The 18551-nt window shown below is 42.1% G+C and overlaps 1 protein-coding gene and 1 long non-coding RNA gene across 6 annotated transcripts in view; one reads left to right on the forward strand and one right to left on the reverse strand.

Moving 5' to 3' along the window:
- Nucleotides 1–1119: 1119 nt before the first annotated feature.
- Nucleotides 1120–9371, reverse strand: KLF10 (KLF transcription factor 10). Of its 5 annotated transcripts, none has more exons than XM_061604637.1 (4): nucleotides 9105–9371; nucleotides 5575–5808; nucleotides 4465–5371; nucleotides 1120–2544 (listed from the first exon to the last, which is right to left on the reverse strand). In XM_061604637.1, the coding sequence occupies exons 1-4, from the start codon at nucleotides 9138–9140 to the stop codon at nucleotides 2285–2287; spliced, it is 1437 nt and encodes a 478-aa protein (XP_061460621.1). In that variant the 5' UTR covers nucleotides 9141–9371; the 3' UTR covers nucleotides 1120–2284. The 5 variants fall into 5 exon arrangements, with proteins under 5 accessions (XP_061460621.1, XP_061460639.1, XP_061460611.1 ...); XM_061604655.1 differs by lacking the exon at nucleotides 9105–9371 and adding an exon at nucleotides 8278–8383; XM_061604627.1 differs by lacking the exon at nucleotides 9105–9371 and adding an exon at nucleotides 7848–8049.
- Nucleotides 9372–9408: 37 nt separating this feature from the next.
- The window catches only part of LOC133374168 (uncharacterized), a 35508-nt gene continuing 26365 nt past the window's right edge, over nucleotides 9409–18551 (forward strand). Inside the window, exon 1 of the long non-coding RNA XR_009759831.1 lies at nucleotides 9409–9730. This is a non-coding gene — a long non-coding RNA (uncharacterized LOC133374168). The remainder of the gene's footprint in view (nucleotides 9731–18551) is intronic.

Genomic DNA, 18551 nt, shown 5'->3' on the forward strand with positions numbered 1-18551 from the left:
ATTTACTTCCAAATAGACATGCACAAGATTGTGCTGCAAGGCTGCCATCTTATGGTTATGTAAGCTCCACTGTATTATTTGGGATTCAGCGCCAATGACAGGATTGGGATGTGTATCTTTAATCACATGTTTAATGGTTAACTAGCTTTCATTTACTCTGATTGTTCCAAGTTCTATATCAGGGGCTCCCGAACTATGGTCCATGAGCTTCATTCACAATGTCCACAAGGTGCCTGCAGATTTGTGGTTGAAAACAGGAGATAGCACAGTCACTGTATTAAATATTCATATTGACTTTAATTGTATTTTTATATTGTATAAAATTGTATTTTTATCTTATATTGTGTTACTGTATTACAATTTGAATTGTATGGAATTTAAATTGTAATACAACAAAATAAAAAGCAATAAACATGTAATTTAAATTCATACAGCATAGCACATTACAATTGCTACAACAGGCAGAAATATCATTAAGTGATCTGCCAAGACCCTCAGCCATTTTTATATGCTTTGTGGAAAGAAAAGTTTGGAAACTATTCTATATGATGCAGTATAACTCAGAGTCTATAATATGGCTCCCATGTTGATAGTCATCTCTTACATGCTACCAAAAAACAAATACAATAATTGGGATGAAAGGGAGAGGACAATATGCTATTCACTTGGGGAATTTAAGAAGGGAGATCACTCCCATCCCATTTCCCACAACTATGATATTTACGCCCCATGGTGGTAATTTTAAATTATCATTTTCCAGTAAAAGGGAGAGCATGTGGCATTGTACAGAAAATAACATTTGCCCTACAGTAGGTACCTCCAACTGATTTTCTAAGTTGGAGTTCACGTATGTATATGGACACAAATATATAACCCTATTTTTAATATTGAGAGTTTATCAGAAAACTTTTAGTTGTTTACTAAAGAGAACACATATGAACTAACATTTTGATGCACACTATCAGCCTCTAGGTCCTCTATAATTATGACTTCCCTGCCTTTAGAAAACTCTAAAGGGTGCACCATAGTTTCCTGATGCAGTTCACACGTTATTGAGTGTTGCATTGGCTTTTAATTTATTTTTTAATTTGCTTTGGAAAGTAAGTGAAGGTACACACATTTTATACTAAAGACAACCAGATCTTTATTGTAAACAATGTAGAAAGTACATTACAAGAAATATTGTGCAAAAAATTTAAGTAGTCACAAAATAGATGTTACACCATTATCTAGCAGTTCATTTTTCTTCAGTATGGTAGAAGAAGGAGCAGAAAAATGACTGGAAAATCCTGGTGCACCACTGGGACTGATATCTTCACTCTGCTTCCTACACAACCACTCATGTTTCTGATTTTAATACATCTTAAACTATACCTTCAATATATAAAGGCAACATATACTTCTACTATAAATTGTCTTCAAGAGTACCTTTTCAGAAGGTAGCATATCATATAACTCGTCCTTCCTTCTGAAAAAAAGATTCAGTTTACTCTTTAAGATTATATGCTAAACAAAGTGCACTGTATCAAGGTTTTGAAAATTCAATGGTATAGTTATAAATGAAACCATAAGCCAAAACAAAAACATCCAAAGATGCTGAAGTACAGCTAATAGTACTAATCATGATGTTTTCAAAAGGAACAGTAAAAATACTATTAGTCTTGCTTGTAAGAATTAAATAGTTCAACTTTGAATATTTTAAAACCTCTGCAACCGTATGACATCTCTCACTCAATACTATGCTTAGTTATTTGGAATTGCTATAATTAGGTATGCTTTATAGGCTAATGGATGGAGATAAACAAGCCTAATCTCAAGAAGAATCCCATCATCATTAACAACTGGGCCTCAAAGAGAATAAACCAAAGGAAGTTACAGCACTCTGCTATAAACAGGTTATCCCTGATTCTGTAACATAAACCGATACTCTCTAGTGTTTTGTTTACAACACCTATGAAGAGATTCTGAAGTTTTAACACCTGCACATCTCTCTAGCTTAAACCCGGTTGATCCATAGTGCATATGAATAGTTTTCCACATGCTTAAAGCCACATTCTCGCATTGGCATAGACACTGCCATTTCTCCTTTCTCCAAGTACAAAAGAAACCTGTTGTCCTGTAGGTCACTGCTGCCCTCAGAAGTATAAAGGTCATTGCGTCCGTCTGTTCTAGCGCATCAAAGGATGACACTGTAGAACTACAGACATTTTGTGAACTGTTCTGCATCACTGTGAAACTCCATTCACAGTGACAATAGTTAACAGTATTGTCAAATTGTGTTATTTCACTGTGCAGGACCAGAAGTGGGTGGTACAACAATATCACTTAGTTTGCTCACTTCCATCTGCCAGTTTGGTAACTTCTTTGCTGACAAGTGGCGACGTGCATGTTTTGTTAAGTGGTCACTCCTCATAAATCTTCGATTACACATTGGACAGACAAATTTTTTCTCTCCCGTGTGTGTTCTGCGATGGCGAGACAGTTCATCAGAACGTGCAAATCTCCTCTCACAGCCTTTCCAACTACAGCTGAATGGCTTCTCTCCTAAAACACAAAATGATAAGTAGAGTATTTCATGAGTATTTCTCTACCAACAGCAGACAATATATTCTTCTTGCATCAATTTACAAAAAAAGATAAAAAATAACAAGTATGCCAAGAATCTGCATTATTAACATAGATTAGACAAAATGTTACAGAAATACTGCCCTTAAAGTTCATTAACAGGTATGGCCATCTTCCAGAAGGCAGAATTCAAATTATACTTTCAGTCTCCAGATCTTACACTCTATACAAGAATCCATAGAGCACCAACTAAATGAGGGGTAAGGCCTCTGGACTGCAGGCCTAATTGCCACTCCATCCACCTATCAAATTTGGACCATGAGGGGTGGGGGAGATAACAATCTTACCCACTGGCCAGCTCCAGTACCCCACCCCTGAATTGGATTATCCCAAGTAAATGGTGAGACAAATACCATTTAAAATTAAAGAGAGATATTCAGTCCATCAGATAAAGAATTACTAAGATGTTCTGTTGTTACTTCAGCAAGGTTAATTTACACAAACATACGAGTTCTCAAAACCTACTTTCATTATTAGAGTGACTGTACAAAATATGGAATTTGGCCATAGTAGCTAAATTAACTCATTATATAAGTACCAAGGAGGAAAGCCAGAGATGGAATAGTTGTGAAGTTAACTGAAACTCATTTACTGAATATTGCAAAGACAATTTAAGTTATTTCAAATGTTATTCTTAATAGTTTTGAACTATAAAATATGTTCATATACGAAACATGTTATGAAAATCAGGAAAAGAAAATGTTTTAGAAGTGTTATAAATTTAAAAAAATACAAAAGAGGGTATTTTCCCTTCAAACTTTTATATCATGAAAGCAGACAGCATAAATGTTAGAAGAAGCTGAACATACCAGACCCACAAGATGTAGGAAGGCATCGGAGCCTGGCTACATGTTATAGCTGCTTGCATTGGAAACAGCCGGTGCTGACTCAGAATGTCTTCCTTCCGCAATTATCCCAACAGGCAAGGAAAGCTGGTGTGGCTTGAAGTGCTGTTTCAACCATCAATTTTCTTTGCCCTTCCAGGAAGGGAAGCCCTGGTCAAAGGAATAGACATAGCTTCTTGTCCAAGGCATCCATCCTCTCACTGCCTGCACATTTATCCTTCTGGTGCTTTATCTGGAGTGTGGGTAACGAGCCTTTACCTTTCTCATTACAAACTTCAATTGCTCCTTTCTGGGATGGGTGAGCCAACACTTCAAGCTACCCTTTCCTTTCTTGCCTGTTGGGATTGCTGTCGGAAAGAGTTCTTCAGGATGGAGCTGGACAAAGCAACTATATGATGCAACCGTGCTCAAAAATGGAACCAAAATGCTTGGGCAGACTTGCATGTGGAATAATTACATAAAACCTCTTTAGCTATATAATAGTTAGTGTCTAACTCACTAAGAGCAAATATAGTGATGGAATGAAACATATAAGCTTGAACCTCAGCAATGAGAAAAAGGGAGGTTTTCTTAAGAGTGCAATCCGATACAGACTTACTGGGGAGTAATATCCCACTGAACACAATGAGGCTCACTTCAGAGTAGATATGCATAGGATTGCACTATTAAGTGAATAGTTTCTCTGCAAGTGAAATAATGTTGAGAAAAACAAGAGGATGTATCCAGTGCTAGTCCTACTTAGCAGACTCGTTAAAATTAATGAACCTAAGTTAGCCATATCCATTAACATTAGTGGGTCTACTCTGAGTAGGACCAGCACTGAATACAACCCAGGCAAAAGAACTTTGGACTTCAGGTTACATTTTCCATAATTCAAAACCCAGTTCAGTAAAGGGGAAATCTCAGTATCATGTCAATAATTTACAGGTGCGCATACAAAGAGGCACACCACTATTTCTATATTCTCATACTTGACAGTTTCAAAATAATTTACCTGTGTGTGTTCTCACATGAGCTTTCAAATGGGAGCTCTTGAAATAAGTTTTTCCACACCCTGGATAGTTACAAACATGACTTCGTATTCTTAGAGAGTCAATGGATGGAGTGATCTTTGCTGCAGCAGGAGCAAAACCTGGAGCAGGAGCAATAGGCGAAAGTCTGGTGCCATTGGGACTGATCACAGGTGCTTTTGGATTCTGAACCATAGTCTGTGGCACAACAAACATAACAGCTCCTTTGGGAACTTGAGCTCCCATGAACACCATAGGCTGACAAAGGTGTGATGCCAATTGACTACAGGGAGTGTTGGGTACTACTGCTGTCACAAGAGAGTTGTTAGCAGGCAGTGGAACCATCTGGCAAACCAATGGCAGAGAAGGGACTCTTCCTGCTTGCATAGGAGATGGAGGAACTACACATGAAGACTGCTGTGCTGAGCCAAGGACAGGCAGAGGACTACCAAGTGTGGTCTGCATGAAAGGCACTGGACTAACAGTCAGCACTGGACATTTTTCTTCTTTCACATCTGGCAGCTTATCTTCAGACACTGGAGTATTCAGTGACATGATTTCATAAGATGGATTTTGTTTTACTTCTGCATTGCCTTGTTGACTTGCTTCCCTTGTATTATCATCCTGATACTTCAAAATGTTGGCTGTCCTTGCTGGACAGGTTCTATGACTGCAAGGCTGAGCATCAGCTGTGTGGCGAATGACACTTGTTGCCTGTGCTTTCAGCATTCTTGACGCTGGAGCTTTTTCAGTCTCTTTAAGAGCTGTTGGACAGTCATGCTCAGAAGTGTCAATAAATGACTTGCTCTTTACAGTAGGTGTAGCTGGTGTAGCTGGATGGATTGCCTGAGACATTTCAAGGTCAGAAGGGCTGTAGGGTGGAGTCAAACACTAGAAAAAAAAACGGTGCAATGAGCTCTTTATGCAGCGTAACTATTTAGCATGATCTATGAACTTCAGATTTCAATTCTATATATGCTTTCCTCAGAGCAAGTCCCAATAAATGGAGTGAGATTTGCTTCTGAACAAACATGCATAGGACTGAGTTTTAAATAAGTTGTATTATAAGAAATTTATAACAGAATAAAGCTTACAAAGGCTGATATTTGAAAGTCAGCAGCAGGTAGCAGGTTGCCCTCAGGTTCTTCAGTTGTATCTGATGCTGGTGTTATTGGTCTCAATTCAACATACTTCTTAAAGTCTGTTTTCCAACTGCAGCTCATGGACATCAGAGCTTCTACAGCTTCAAAATCACTCTTTTCAGTGGTATTATTCCAAGAACACTTCCTAAAGTGCTGCTGATCAGTTATCATCTCCATTCCTTCCTCCTATGAGAAATGTGGAATATTTTTCAACAATATAAGCTTGGATATTCATAAAATAATAAACAGAATTACATATGACCTGTAAAAACAGCTCCAATGTTTTTAAGAGCCTCCCCTTTTCCATTTCTCCTCCTTTCACAGGATTATTTCTTCCTAGGCTGGACTCCATGAAAAGTCATCAGACACTGTAATATTATCCCTGTAGTTCTATAATTCAGCACTACATGAGGGGTAATTAAATCTTATTGACTCCAGTTGATCTAGAAGCTCGGGCCACAAAGTACTTAAGTTGTTAGATTTAAGCCAATGCATCCAATTAGACCAAAACAGCTTATGTCAAAGTCCTTCAGTCTAATCAGATTCCAATCAGTCTGTAATGTTATGTGGAAGCATTTAAAATGTTCTACAGATCAGAGTCTAGAAACCTCTGTGGGAGGTCCAGTACTGTTTTGAATTATTTGGTTATGTATTTGGTTATTTTTCCCATGTGAGTATTTTTGCTATACTAAAGCACAATCCTATGCAGGCCTACTCAGAAATAAGTATCACCAAGTTCATTGGGACATACTCCCAGGTACACGTCCACAGTTTGCTGCCTTAAGGTTCCTTCATTACTGCTATTGTGTTTTAGACAAATTAGGGACAGCCTTGTATTTTTAAATATATGCCTTGACCTAATGAATTCCCTTTATTAACTAACATAGTAAGGGAGTCATGTTCTCTCAGATATGTACCACACATGGCATGGGAATTAAAATTTAGGCCTTTTCCCACATGCTTCATAGTTTGAGGATCTTGAGGTGCTCCAGTCAGGGTCCTCCTGTACTGGTTTAACAAACACAGGTTAATGTAACAACTTGCTCCTTCCTCTCCTGGCTAAACAGGGGCCCCACCCACAGGAGTCCTTTCCTCTGCTTCCTCGTCTGCAAAACACATTTTAGTTGTGCCAGCTAGAGGTAAGATGCATCCATTTCTGTTTTTATTCATTTAACAAAACTGTGAGTAGAACCTTTTTAATAAACGACTTTATACCAAACGCTTTTTACCTGCCTTTCTTCTAGGGAGCTTAAGGAGATATGCATAAGGTCTCACTCCCTGAAAGTGACTGACTCAGGCCTGCCTAGCTTCAGCATGGTTGTGGCATCATGTGCCCGCCTACAAGCCATGCCCTGGGCATGCACAAGGCAACAGAGAGAGATAACAGGAGCTCCGTTCATTAACGTGGTTAAGAAGGAGGACTGTTCTCATCGGAACCTTGAGAAGTACTGGGCTGACGGCAAAGGCAGCGCTGAAAAGGAACTAAGACTGAAGGAAGGCGGAGGCAGGGAGATCCTCGCTGGCAGCCGGATCTTGGCGCCAAGCCACTTTCACCTCAGGGCGCCTCTGCGGTGACTCACTCCGATCATTCCAAACAGCACGCACTCTTTTCCAAAGGACGGCCCCCGCCCTTCGCCCATTGGCCGCCAAGGACGAGCACAACAGAAGCCGATTGGCTAGCGCCGCCCGAGAAAGCAGGTTTGGTGGGAGGAGACATGTGAACAAAGCGTGATCAGCAGCAGCTCTCTAGCGCTCAGGAAACGTGAACTAGGAATTGCCGCTCAGCGACCTTTCACCCACTTTTTGCCGACAGCGGCTCGCGTCCGCCCCCTACTAAGCTCCGTCCACTTTTTCACTCCCACGCCTCCAGGCAAAGCAGTCCAGCGAGCGAGCAAACGTGCCTGCCGGAAGAGATCTCGCCTGCTGCTGCCGGGAGAAGCTGACTATGCCGATCTAGATATATCTCCGCCGCGGAGGCGTCGTGGGACACACAGGCCTTGGACTTAACGCCCCCACCTCCCCACGCTGCTGGTTTATAATGCTTCTGTAATACAAACTTTCTGAGAGGCAACCCATCCACCCCCGCTTCCAAACGCAGGAGCAACCACGCGGGCGTCTGTTTCCTCCACCGGAAAGGTGGCAGGAAGCAAAAGAACAAGGCTTGTAGTCCCATGCACGCTTAACCGTTCCACTCCGACACAGTTAAGCGCCCAAACTCACTCAACTCTGCGTAGGATTGCTTTGGTACTTTCGAGAGAGCGAGGAACTCCTCCGCACAAACAAGACAAATCTCCCTTCATCTGCAAAAATAAGAGGGGGCGGATTTCCCGCCAAGATTCGACCAAAGTGAGCAAAAGCACGAGACTGCGCGTGAAGGGATGGGGCACTAACAGCAGGCGCTCTTATTTTCCTTTCCAAAGACCCGTCTGGCCGGCTCAGTGGATGCGATTCCCCTCCGCCCGGCCTCTTTCCGCTCCCTTCCAGCCACACCCACCCCAAGGCTGGTATCGCCCCCTCAGCTTCACCACTACCACCCTCCTCACCGCCACTTGGGTGGGGGGCATCTCCCCAACCCTTGGACTGGCCTCTCCCCCCGCCGTATTTTAGGTGACCCCACCCTTCCTCGATCCCTCGTCATCCGCCGACTGGCCTCACCCGCGAGCTTTCCTCTCTCAGGTTCAACTCGCCACATTAGGGCTTTCTAACGAGCTGCCTTCTTCCGCCACACATGCCTTCTCTTGCTTCATTTCCCGACCCCCCCCATTTCTCCCTTTTATGCAGGCACGCCTGTTACTTCTACCAGTCTCTTTTTAATGTCTCTTTCGCTTTGTAATTACAGAATCGTTATCCTTACTTGAACACCTTTAAGCCTCTTTCAAGCCCTCCTTTTTCTTTTCACTCAATCACTTAAGAGTTGCATTTCAGTATCTTCAGACCATAAACTAATAAAATATTCTGCAAAATTCTTCACTTCTCCCTGCAAGTTCCCACACAATAGACGCTCCCATATTTTCATATTCCCCTTTAGAAGTTTCCAAGAACCTCTCATCCACCCCAAAACAGCTTTCTAGCAAACTTTTTTTTTAAAAAATACACATTTCTACTCCCATTGTATTGCTTAGCAACGTTTACGGACGACACCCCTGATTTTACACTCTCATTGTTGTACACACCCTTTTGTCAACAACAAATCGTCCTTCACCCCCAGGGTTCTCCACAATCGTTCCACTGAACCACACTTCCTTCCTATTCACCCTCCTCCCCAACAGATCGTTTACTTCTAAATGCCTTAGATAGCACTTCTCATACTTGCTTGAACAACAATCTCTTTGCATTACCTTTTTGAACAAGTACGATTTTGCATCGCTAACACAAATGCCTTTCCTCTACACACGCACACTTTCCCAAGCAAAAAGTTTTTTCTCCTGAATCTACTGCACCACCTCAAATTAATCTTGCAAGCAGCAGAAATATATACTTACAGTGAGCTGGAAAGGAGAAGCTCCAAAATTTAGCATGACCCTGACGGAAGGCTTTTCTCCTGTTCTCAGCTAGTAGTGTAAGGCTGCAGTCCTGATGCTAAACCAGCCTGCTACAGCTGTTGACAAACGCCCTCCCCGCCCCGGGCGTTCTCTGGTTGATGCAGTCTTTATTTTTCTCTTTTTGTTCGCGGGCAGCTCCCCATTCAAGGTGGCAGTTCCCCAGCCTAGCGTAGGGAAAGGCGGGCGCCAGAACCGGCCAATCGGCTACAAAGGTGTGTGAGGCAGTGACCAATAGGTGAGCGGAGGCTACGCGTGATCAGCTGCTGCCCAGCAGCGTGGAGAGAGAGTCATCTCGGCGTGTACATAAACCCGGCAGCGTGTCCCTGATGTTGGCTGAGTCAGTGTCACGGTTCCTCCACCCCCTCCTTACCTTCTTTTGCTAGATCTCTGGAAGAGGCGAGGTGGGCTGCAGGGATATTTTACGTAGTGTTAGTAACAAAGACAGATGGTAGAAGGGGCATGCAAGAATCCCCCACCCCGCCCCTATTCGCCTTCATCGCTTCATATAGATATAATAGGAAGTACCCATAACTGTGGCTGGAAAGAGTGCGTAACGGGACTAGTAGGTAAGCAACTGAGTGTAGCTTTTAAGCACTATGCTTGTTTAGAGAAAAACAAGAATTTTGTGACACAATTTGTTGTAGCAGAAATTTTCATAACCTACAGCACGCTTGGTATTGATTTTTCAGGTACTAGAAGATTCTTTGGGGGTTTTTTGTTTTTAAACAACATACTATGCCTGCTGCTTCTCTGGCATCTGCTTAGGAGGAGCAGTATGTACTGTTCACCAGTTTTGCGGAAGGGTGTGATAATTTGTTTAAAGAACATGGCAATTAAGACTTAAAAATTTCTGGTGAGGCCTTTTGAGGATGGAAGGGAGGCAAGTTCTAGGCTGGTCTCTTCCTATGGCAGAAATAATAGGTTGGGTATAGAAAAACACCAGCATTGGGGGGGCATGAAAGACCTGCCCCAGTTCAGCTGCAGGATGGCTGGACAAAGCTTCACAAAGCTGCATGAGAATGGTGGAAGTTGCTTCCACTTATTAAGAAATCTTGGAGTCCTGTCTTCTGATGCGGTGAAATGAAGATGTGGAAGACTTATTGGTCACCCTGCTCTAGGTGTGTACCATTTCCACCCTGCTGGGGCCTTGAAGCTGCAGGTGGGAATGAGGTGCTTGGCTTCTCTATAGGAATGTCCTGCTGTAGTGTGTGATTGTTGGGACATACAAGATTTGGTTTCTCTCTGATCAAGAGAATCTTTTCCTTTTTTTGATAACTCTGCACAAATTTAATAAGTCTGCTTTGTTGTTTCATGCCTACTGTGACCTTAATCTACATGCCTTGCTCTAGACTGCAGTTCTAAGCCCACTATGAATGCAGACTTAGGTGCCCACAACCCCAGACATACCTAAAAGGGCAAGCTGTTACTTTGGAAATAGGTTCTAATCAGTGATGTGGTCAGGATTGTAGCAGAAGTCCCATCTCTGTATATTACACACAAATTTGTATAATGGTGCCGTGACATTGGGCTAGTTCGCATGTCACAGCAAGCAGGGCTGTGGAGTCGGTACGTCAAACCTTCGACGTACTTTTTCTACTTTCCAACTCCGACTCCTTCATAAATGGCAAATGTATATTAACTAGTAATAACAAATTTACTGTAGTAAAATGGTAGCACAAGGCATTTCATCGCCACCACAGAGCTTGGAAAAGTTACTTTTTTAAACTACAACTCCCGTCAGCCCCAGCCAGCATGGCTACTGGATTGGGCTTGTGGGAGTTGTAGTTAAAAAAAGTAACTTTTCCAAGCTGTGCGTGAATCATCAGGCTAGATTGATAGAACATAAATTATTTATTTGATTAAAATTTCTGAACAGGAAAATTCCTAAATTCCTATGAAAGTTTTTATTTTGAAGCCGGAGTCTGAGTCAATACATTTCTACCGACTCCGACTCCACCCAAAATTGCTTCCGACTCCAAGACTCCGACTCCACAGCCCTGACAGCAAGACAAACTATGGCTTACCAAGACTGTGCAAATGTGCTGGCTCCCAGAGAGGAGTTCACACTGTTCCACAGTTCTTCTAGTTCAATATTTGTTTTGCATGTTGTCTAAATGCAAAACTTTCTCCTTCTTAGCCATGATCTGTAGCCAAGAGCAAACCTTAGCTACAGCTCATCATTAGTGAAGAGAGAACTTAACCATGAGCACAGGTTCAGATGGCACACTAAGCCAAACCTTGGCTTAGCTCAGTGTGGCATGGGAATGAAAAGGACCAGGGAGGAGTAAAGTGGCTGGAAGCCCATACAGTCTCGGTAAGCTATAGTTTGGCTTTCTATGATGGCTTCTCTGTGTGTGATAGTTTTAAATCCTATTTATTGCCACTACTTATGTTTGTTAAGAACTATATGGCTGGTTGGTCTGAATAAGAAACGTTACTGGTATATATTACTGGTATATAAGTGTATAGTATTTGACTCTCTTGGCTGCCTTGTGTACTTAGGATACTAATGTTGAGCCCCTTTTTCTGCTAGCATATTTTAAAATGAAAGATTTCAAAAGTGTAGTTTATCTCTGCTCTCCATTTCTGAACTATTCCAGATGAAGCCTTCAAAATAATCAGTTATTGTTAAAGGCAAATTAGGCCTTTGCTCTTAGCTGTGTTTACACTGATGGAGCATTTAGGCATGCCACATGCAAGCTCTGCCTGTGGTAGCTGTTCTCAGCATTATGGCAAATTAGCATGAAAAAATGAAATTTCTTGGTATGAACATAGGTGTCTTGAGGGGAGGTAACTTCAGTTTGGTTTTTGTTATATCAAGCTGGGACTTAACATAAACAGGCTGTATTGTTATTTTAATAATGTGATTGTTAGTGTCTGTGATCTAGGTACAGAAAATGGTATCTCTTGTGCTTGACTGTTCTCAAGTGCAAATTCATAGATTCATTGACTTAATTTAATTCTCATTTGCTCAAAAGACAAATGCAAAACAGGGAATCTTCAAACACTTGCACACTGTGCTTCTTACTCCTCTGTGTTTCATGTTTGCTCACATAGTGACTATCCCAGCCACCCACTGGTATAGTCAGTTTAGGAGCTTCGATAGAGAAAGCTTCTACAATCCATTTTGGAGAAGGGTCTCTCTATACATATGTATCCTATCCTCCCCTTCCAATTATATACTAGAAATTATGTGTATTTTCATCCCATAGGAGGTCTTGGAGAGCAATAAAAAAGTTAATGCTGAACTATGCCCAAACATTTTTGTAGAAACCAAAAGACAACTTCTTTTGATATTTATCTTCATCACTCTCATTCCTCTGCAAAACATCCCCAAGACATAAAGTAAATGTTTTAATGACCTGTTTTTGTTTTTTGTAACTATATATGCATAAGAGAAGCAAAGTTTTACATATAAATAGAATTTCAAAAATTACAAGAGTAGCACTTCACATTCAGATCACTGAACAGAAGTCACATCATGTCAATACCCTCTCTGGGCCTGAGCAATGCTTTGTTTTAATTAAATAGAGTCTCCTGTTTTGCAACAGTTATAAGTCAGCTACTTAGGTACTGGCTGGGGCAGAACACAGGCCTGCCATGTCTGTGAAGAAGGAGGGCTGGGTGATGCCCACTGCAGCTGGGGTGATCCACAGGAAGGGTCCACCTTGGGGTGCAGATGACTCTTCCAGTTGTGGCGCACACCAACAATGCTTCACACCCCAGTGTGATCTGCCCAGTTCTCAGAGCAAATCCTTATCCCAAAGTTACAGATCTAGTTTGCTTATTTCCCTTACATACATTGTTCTAAGTTAACATGCCATAACAGGATGTCTACAATTTATACACCATCAAAAAGTTAAGATAAAGATAGATTAATATTGTGAAATGCATACACAATATCACTGACATTCTAACTTGTAGCACCTTTTAAATGTGTTATTAGAGCACTTCTCAAAACTATTCATTTTAAAACATAAATGTGGGCATTAATTCAGTTTTTAAAAATAAATAAATAATGCCCCGTTCTCCATAATCTGCCCTCTTTTGATTATTCTACTTTTCTGAAAGATATCAGTTTGGCCATTGCTGCAAGATGCCATAAAGGATTCATTCTTTTATCTAACCACTGGTGGGGAACTTCCACCCAACATGGCTAAATAGGCCTATTGGGCCTCCCTATTGGGCCTTTGAGGCCTTTGGGGCCTTTGGCCAAGCCACACCTACATGCCCTACATCTGATGTCCAGTATGATGTCAGTTGTAGGGCAGATAAAACAGAGGTCCCTGCTGAAAGCATGTTATGCAAGCACCGGCAATATCTTTGCAAGCACGTGCAAGGGCTTTGCTAATGTTGACTATCAGCTGATTGGCAGCACTTGCAAAGGCACAAGGTTTTGTAAATGCCAACAATCAACTGATCAGTGGTGCCTGCAAAACCCTGTAACTTGGCCCACACAGTTTGATTTCAAACTGCTGGACAAAGAAAACCACATCACCTGACATCACTGTGGTGTCAGGAGGGTGGCCCCATCCACCTGTTAAAGTGGCCTGCAGGGATTGGGTGACTTAAGCATCTGGAACGCCAGCTGAAAATGGTTCCCTACCCCTGATATAACTGGTCAGTTCTCTGTGTTCTTATCATAGGAAATCTATTGTGTATGTTAAAGGAGAACAAGAGTCAAGTCTATTAATGTAGCCTAAGTTTTTTCTCTGTTACAATTTTCTTCTAATGACTTTTTGCATATGGACATGCCTATGTGGTAGGAGTCTCCTTGACCTTTTAATCATTGCCTACAGCAAGAATTATTGATTGTATTTGTTGTTGTTGGAGTAACAAGCTGTTTAAATTGTATTCCGTTTTCCCCAGTAGTCATACACAAAAATTATTTCCCACTAACTACAAATATTCCCAAGTTTCCATTTGAATATTATCTCCTATGACTTGTTCCCACCTAATCATGTTAGATAAAATATTGCTCCATTTAACACTTAACTTTTAATAGAATTTTATAGATTTTGACAAGATAATGTTTTTCATTATCTTTTTTTTAAAAGTCATGTGTCTTCTCAAATAACTGTAAAGGAAGATTTTGAAAGAGCAAGATACATTTTCTCCATTTTACCATTTGTTTCCTGATATAAGTTAGAGGTGATTGTTTGCATCAATTGAACTGGATTGTGTTTGGACATGACATTTCTTTCATGGATAGATGTCCAGTTATTCATAATTTGAATAAGCATGATCCCCCCCCCCCGAACAGAGCTTGTTTTGGAATTTAGCATCTTTAGAGGAGTGGAAAGGAGTTATTACATAACTCCAGGACAGACATCATTCTCTCAGCTTAAGTGTTTGTCTGTTTAAAATGGAGATGAGTAATGATTTCCTTTGCAAGTGAGCTGATGCTGACAAGTAGGAGGATTGTATGTGCTTTGCACATTGAAGCTATATAAACTGTGAGCTGCTTATGTTTTGGTTTTGGCATTCTGGTATTAAATCTGAAAGCAAGAAAAGACCCCCAAAAGCAGAAGCAACGTACGGGATGATAATTTTGTGGTAGCATTATAATTGCACTCAAAATGTGTTGCTCCTGTGATCACACCCTGTCTGTCTAATGTAAATGTGTGCTTGATTCCAGCTTGGGTTGAATATGGCACAGTGAGAGTCAAAACGATATATTCATGCATTAAGTGCATATCAAGCTAGTAGTTAATGTGTTTTCAATCAGTAAAAGAGCCAGTGCAAGGAATGTTAAATTTGAATGTGGGTGGTTTTTGTTAGAATCCATTCTCATTGGGTGGCCTTGTATCATCCCTTATTTGTGACGTCTTGTCTTGGGCCACCCTGAGTGTCTTGGCCTGAGTAAGAATTTTAACCCATGTATCCCACATCTGATTAACACTTTTGTTTGTGCTGGCTCTTTATTGGCTGACTGACACCTGTCCTAGGGTCCTTTATAAATGCATGTCTATTTTTGAATGGGTTTAGTTTTCACTGCTGATTTCAGTCCCCCCCCCACAAGTTGGTGAGATGAGACCTAAAAGAAAATAGAATTTGAAGTTTATAGTTCTTTAGCAAGTGAAGATCATTGCTGTCAGTAACTTGTGGTTACTTTTATTATTGTGGATATCTTTGATTTTCATATTTTATTACAAGTTCCGCAGAAAGCCACAAGTTCAGCTTGAAGGTCACATTCCATTGATACAGCAATCCTGAATTACCATGGAATTGTGAAGATAATATACCAAGGAAATCTGGAACATGCTAGGCTAGCTAGATGAACATATATTAATCAGTGGATTGTGAGAATTGCAACTCCTGTGTCATCAGAAGGCAGAGCAGCAAAGTTATGTCTTACAACCCTTTGGTTATCCATCTTGCCAGGATGGGGGCTATAAAAGTGAGGAGGTGTGTTGCTGCTAGTGGACTGTGACTTCAGGGAGGTCACAGGGTGCCTCATCCTCTCTGGTTAATGGTATATAGAAGGAAGACTGTTCTGTGTGAGAGAGTGTGGAAATTGCATGAGGTGAATATTGTGCCATCCCTAGGACCCTCTGGTGAGAGGGAAAAGCTGGCGGGGAGGGAGTAGGTGAGTCCCTGGTGAGAGTGGGGTTTCAAGAGAAGCAGATATATCTGACCCACTGTTAGTCTTAAGTTGCACTTTTTCACTTTATGAGATCAGATAGGCTGTTTGTGACTGTACATAGAAGGATGAATTTATGAGGCTGCTGTTGTTGGCACCTGTACTTATTTATTAATATTTCTGCCCTTTGTACTTTGCTCTGGTGTACTTAGTCATGCTGGGCCACTGTAAATTGACTTCTCTGTATTTTGTACTGGGAGTTGCTGTTGCTCCAAGGCAGCAATAGGTGTCTGGATAAAGGGACAGGGGAGGCAACCCTGGGCTGCTGCCATTGGCAGTGGGAGGTATAGCATGGTGTGTGGTCATGCTGTCTAAGAAATAGGAACAACAAAAGACTGGAAACAGTCACCTTTTCTGAGCTACCCTCAACCAACAAGTCTTCTCTAGCCATGCTGTCCTATCTTCCTACCTTGTGGTGGGCTCAATCCATAATAATTCAACAGTCATTTATAGTGCAATGCAGGTGAAGGGACTGATCTGTGTATTATCAAGACCTGGGTGGATGGACTGGATTTGACCCATCTCTGTCTGCCTGTACTTAGTGCAGCACCAGCATAATTTGGGAGCAGGGAGCACTGCAGTCATCCATAGGGAGCACATCTACCTTACTAGGAAATCAGTGTTTTGTACCAGGTGATAGAACAGGAATCTTGTTGGAGTTCCATCCAGTGGGCTGTTGTCTAACAGACTTCCTGACTGAACTTGTAGAGGCAATTTCTGGTGTGGTCTTAAAGAATCCTACATCCGTGCTAGCACGTGGTCCAGCTCATGGCTTCATGGCCACCATGGAGCTGTCTTAATACATCATGGGCCTAGCTTATATTGCAGGTTGCACTTTTTATCTGGTTTTTGCTTGTGTGGATTGAGAGCCAATTGGTGGTTGGAGAGATTGTGTAGTTCTGTTGTCATGGACTGGTCACTCCCTGTTAAGATTGACTGTGGGTTTCATATGGAGTGGCTTTGTCAAACTTCTCCTGTAGGGGTGGGAAGCCTATTTAGTGTCCTGGCTAACTTCATTGGATTCAGACTCAGACTGGAGTGTTTTTCGCCATTATGTTTAATGTGACATCTCAGTTTAGATTTAGACAATTTCATAGATCCCCTTATAGATTACCCAGAACTCTGCATCTCTACACCATGACTACTCAAACTAAGATGTCTCAGCAATTAGACATGCCCCTTGAAACCCTTTAAATAGGCTCAGGGCAGGGGTTCCTTTGAATGGGATTGGACTAGCAATCTGGCACCCTACAAATAGGTTGAAAAGCTGGCACCGTCTGTGAGTGTCTGAATATCTGCCTGTGCATTCTTGGTGATGGCAGTACTTTGAGATCCTCCTCGGACACCACCTCTTGTTCAGCATCTGATCCCTCCTCTTCAAGAGGAGGTGTGAGCAGCACCAGTTGGGCAATGAGGGAGGGCTGCTGGGAGGAAAATAGGCTGGCTCATTGGCAGATAGCATTTCAGTTGTAACTGGAACTATGGGGGCAGAGCTGTCAGTGTCAAAAGTGCTGAAGCCTTCTCATGTTTCAGTCCCCTCCTGCTGCAACCCACTGGGCTCTTCCCTAGGATCCCAGACTTCCTCCTTCTCCTCCTCGTGATCACTCCAGGAATGCTCCACATGGCCAGTGACAATTAGGATGGTCTGCTCCCAAAGACTTATGGAATCTGAGGATTCCTGAATGGTCTTCAGGGATCTCCCAAGCTGCATGGGTGGTGCCCTCTGTTGAGGCCCTATTCTCACTGTGGGTGAGATGAGTGGAGTCATTGGCACAGTCACTCCTGAACTCCCTCTGTGATTACAGGGAACTCAGAAAGCTTCTTGGTTCTCCAAGGAACTCCAAGCAATGAAGCAGCTTGGCAGATAGTTGGAACACAGGTGGTACAAATTTTGCAGCAAATACAATGAAACATCACATAATTATACCTACGATGTGTTGGTGGCGGCAGCAAAGATGGCTTACTTCTCCATCACCATTGCATCCTCAGTGAACTGCCAAGCAGAGCTTTCCCAAGTGGTGCTTAGATCTAGCCTGGGTATAGGAACAACTAACCACTTGGTAGCCTTCTGTGATAGATTTGCAAAGCACTTTGAGGGTATCATCGCTTGTATCTACTCCAGCCTTGACACTGTAGTTATTGCAGGACCTATCGGGGAGTATTAGAGTGCCATCTGGTCAAAGGTTGTGGGAGGAATTTCTGTTACTGAGATCTGAAGATGGAGACAGAATGTTTGCAGGGGTTAGGCTCATCACTCTTCTCTTGACACTTGCTTGTCATGGTTGGAAATAGCTAGCAGAGAGGAAGAGAGGGTCCAGGGAATGCTTAATCCTAATTTATGGGCGGAAGTGATGCCAAATGCCCTGAAAGAGGATAACTTTAGATAACTAGCATCCAGTCGCAACTGTCCCTTTAGTGGGCAAGATGATTGAGAAAGTGATGGCAAGCCAACTCCAGACATGCCTGCATGAAGCAGATTATCTAGACTAATTTCAGTCTGACTCAGGCCTGAGGTCAACATTGTAACAGCCTTGGATGCCTTTATTTCCATTTATTAATTGCTTCCTATAAAACATCTCATAAAGACCCTCCGTGGCGCATAGTGGTAAGCGGCAGTAATGCAGCTGAAGCTCTGCTCACAGCCAGAGTTCGATTCCAATGGAAGGAGGAAGTCAAATCCCCGGTAAAAGGGGTCAAGGTCCACTCAGCCTTCCATCCATCTGTGGTCAGTAGAATGAGTACCC

This window comes from Rhineura floridana, chromosome 1, assembly GCF_030035675.1.
Source record: "Rhineura floridana isolate rRhiFlo1 chromosome 1, rRhiFlo1.hap2, whole genome shotgun sequence".
Taxonomy (NCBI): Eukaryota; Metazoa; Chordata; class Lepidosauria; order Squamata; family Rhineuridae; genus Rhineura; species Rhineura floridana.

Bases quoted from the DNA above. Each gene is read 5' to 3' on its own strand.
- KLF10 (XM_061604627.1), bottom strand. From the start codon at position 7,922: ATGAAGGGAGATTTGTCTTGTTTGTGCGGAGGAGTTCCTCGCTCTCTC. The intron at 5,809-7,847 runs GTTGAGTGAGTT...CATTTCTCATAG, and splicing joins CCAAAGCAATCCTACGCAGA to GAGGAAGGAATGGAGATGAT. The intron at 5,372-5,574 runs GTAAGCTTTATT...TTTTTTTTCTAG, and splicing joins ACTTTCAAATATCAGCCTTT to TGTTTGACTCCACCCTACAG.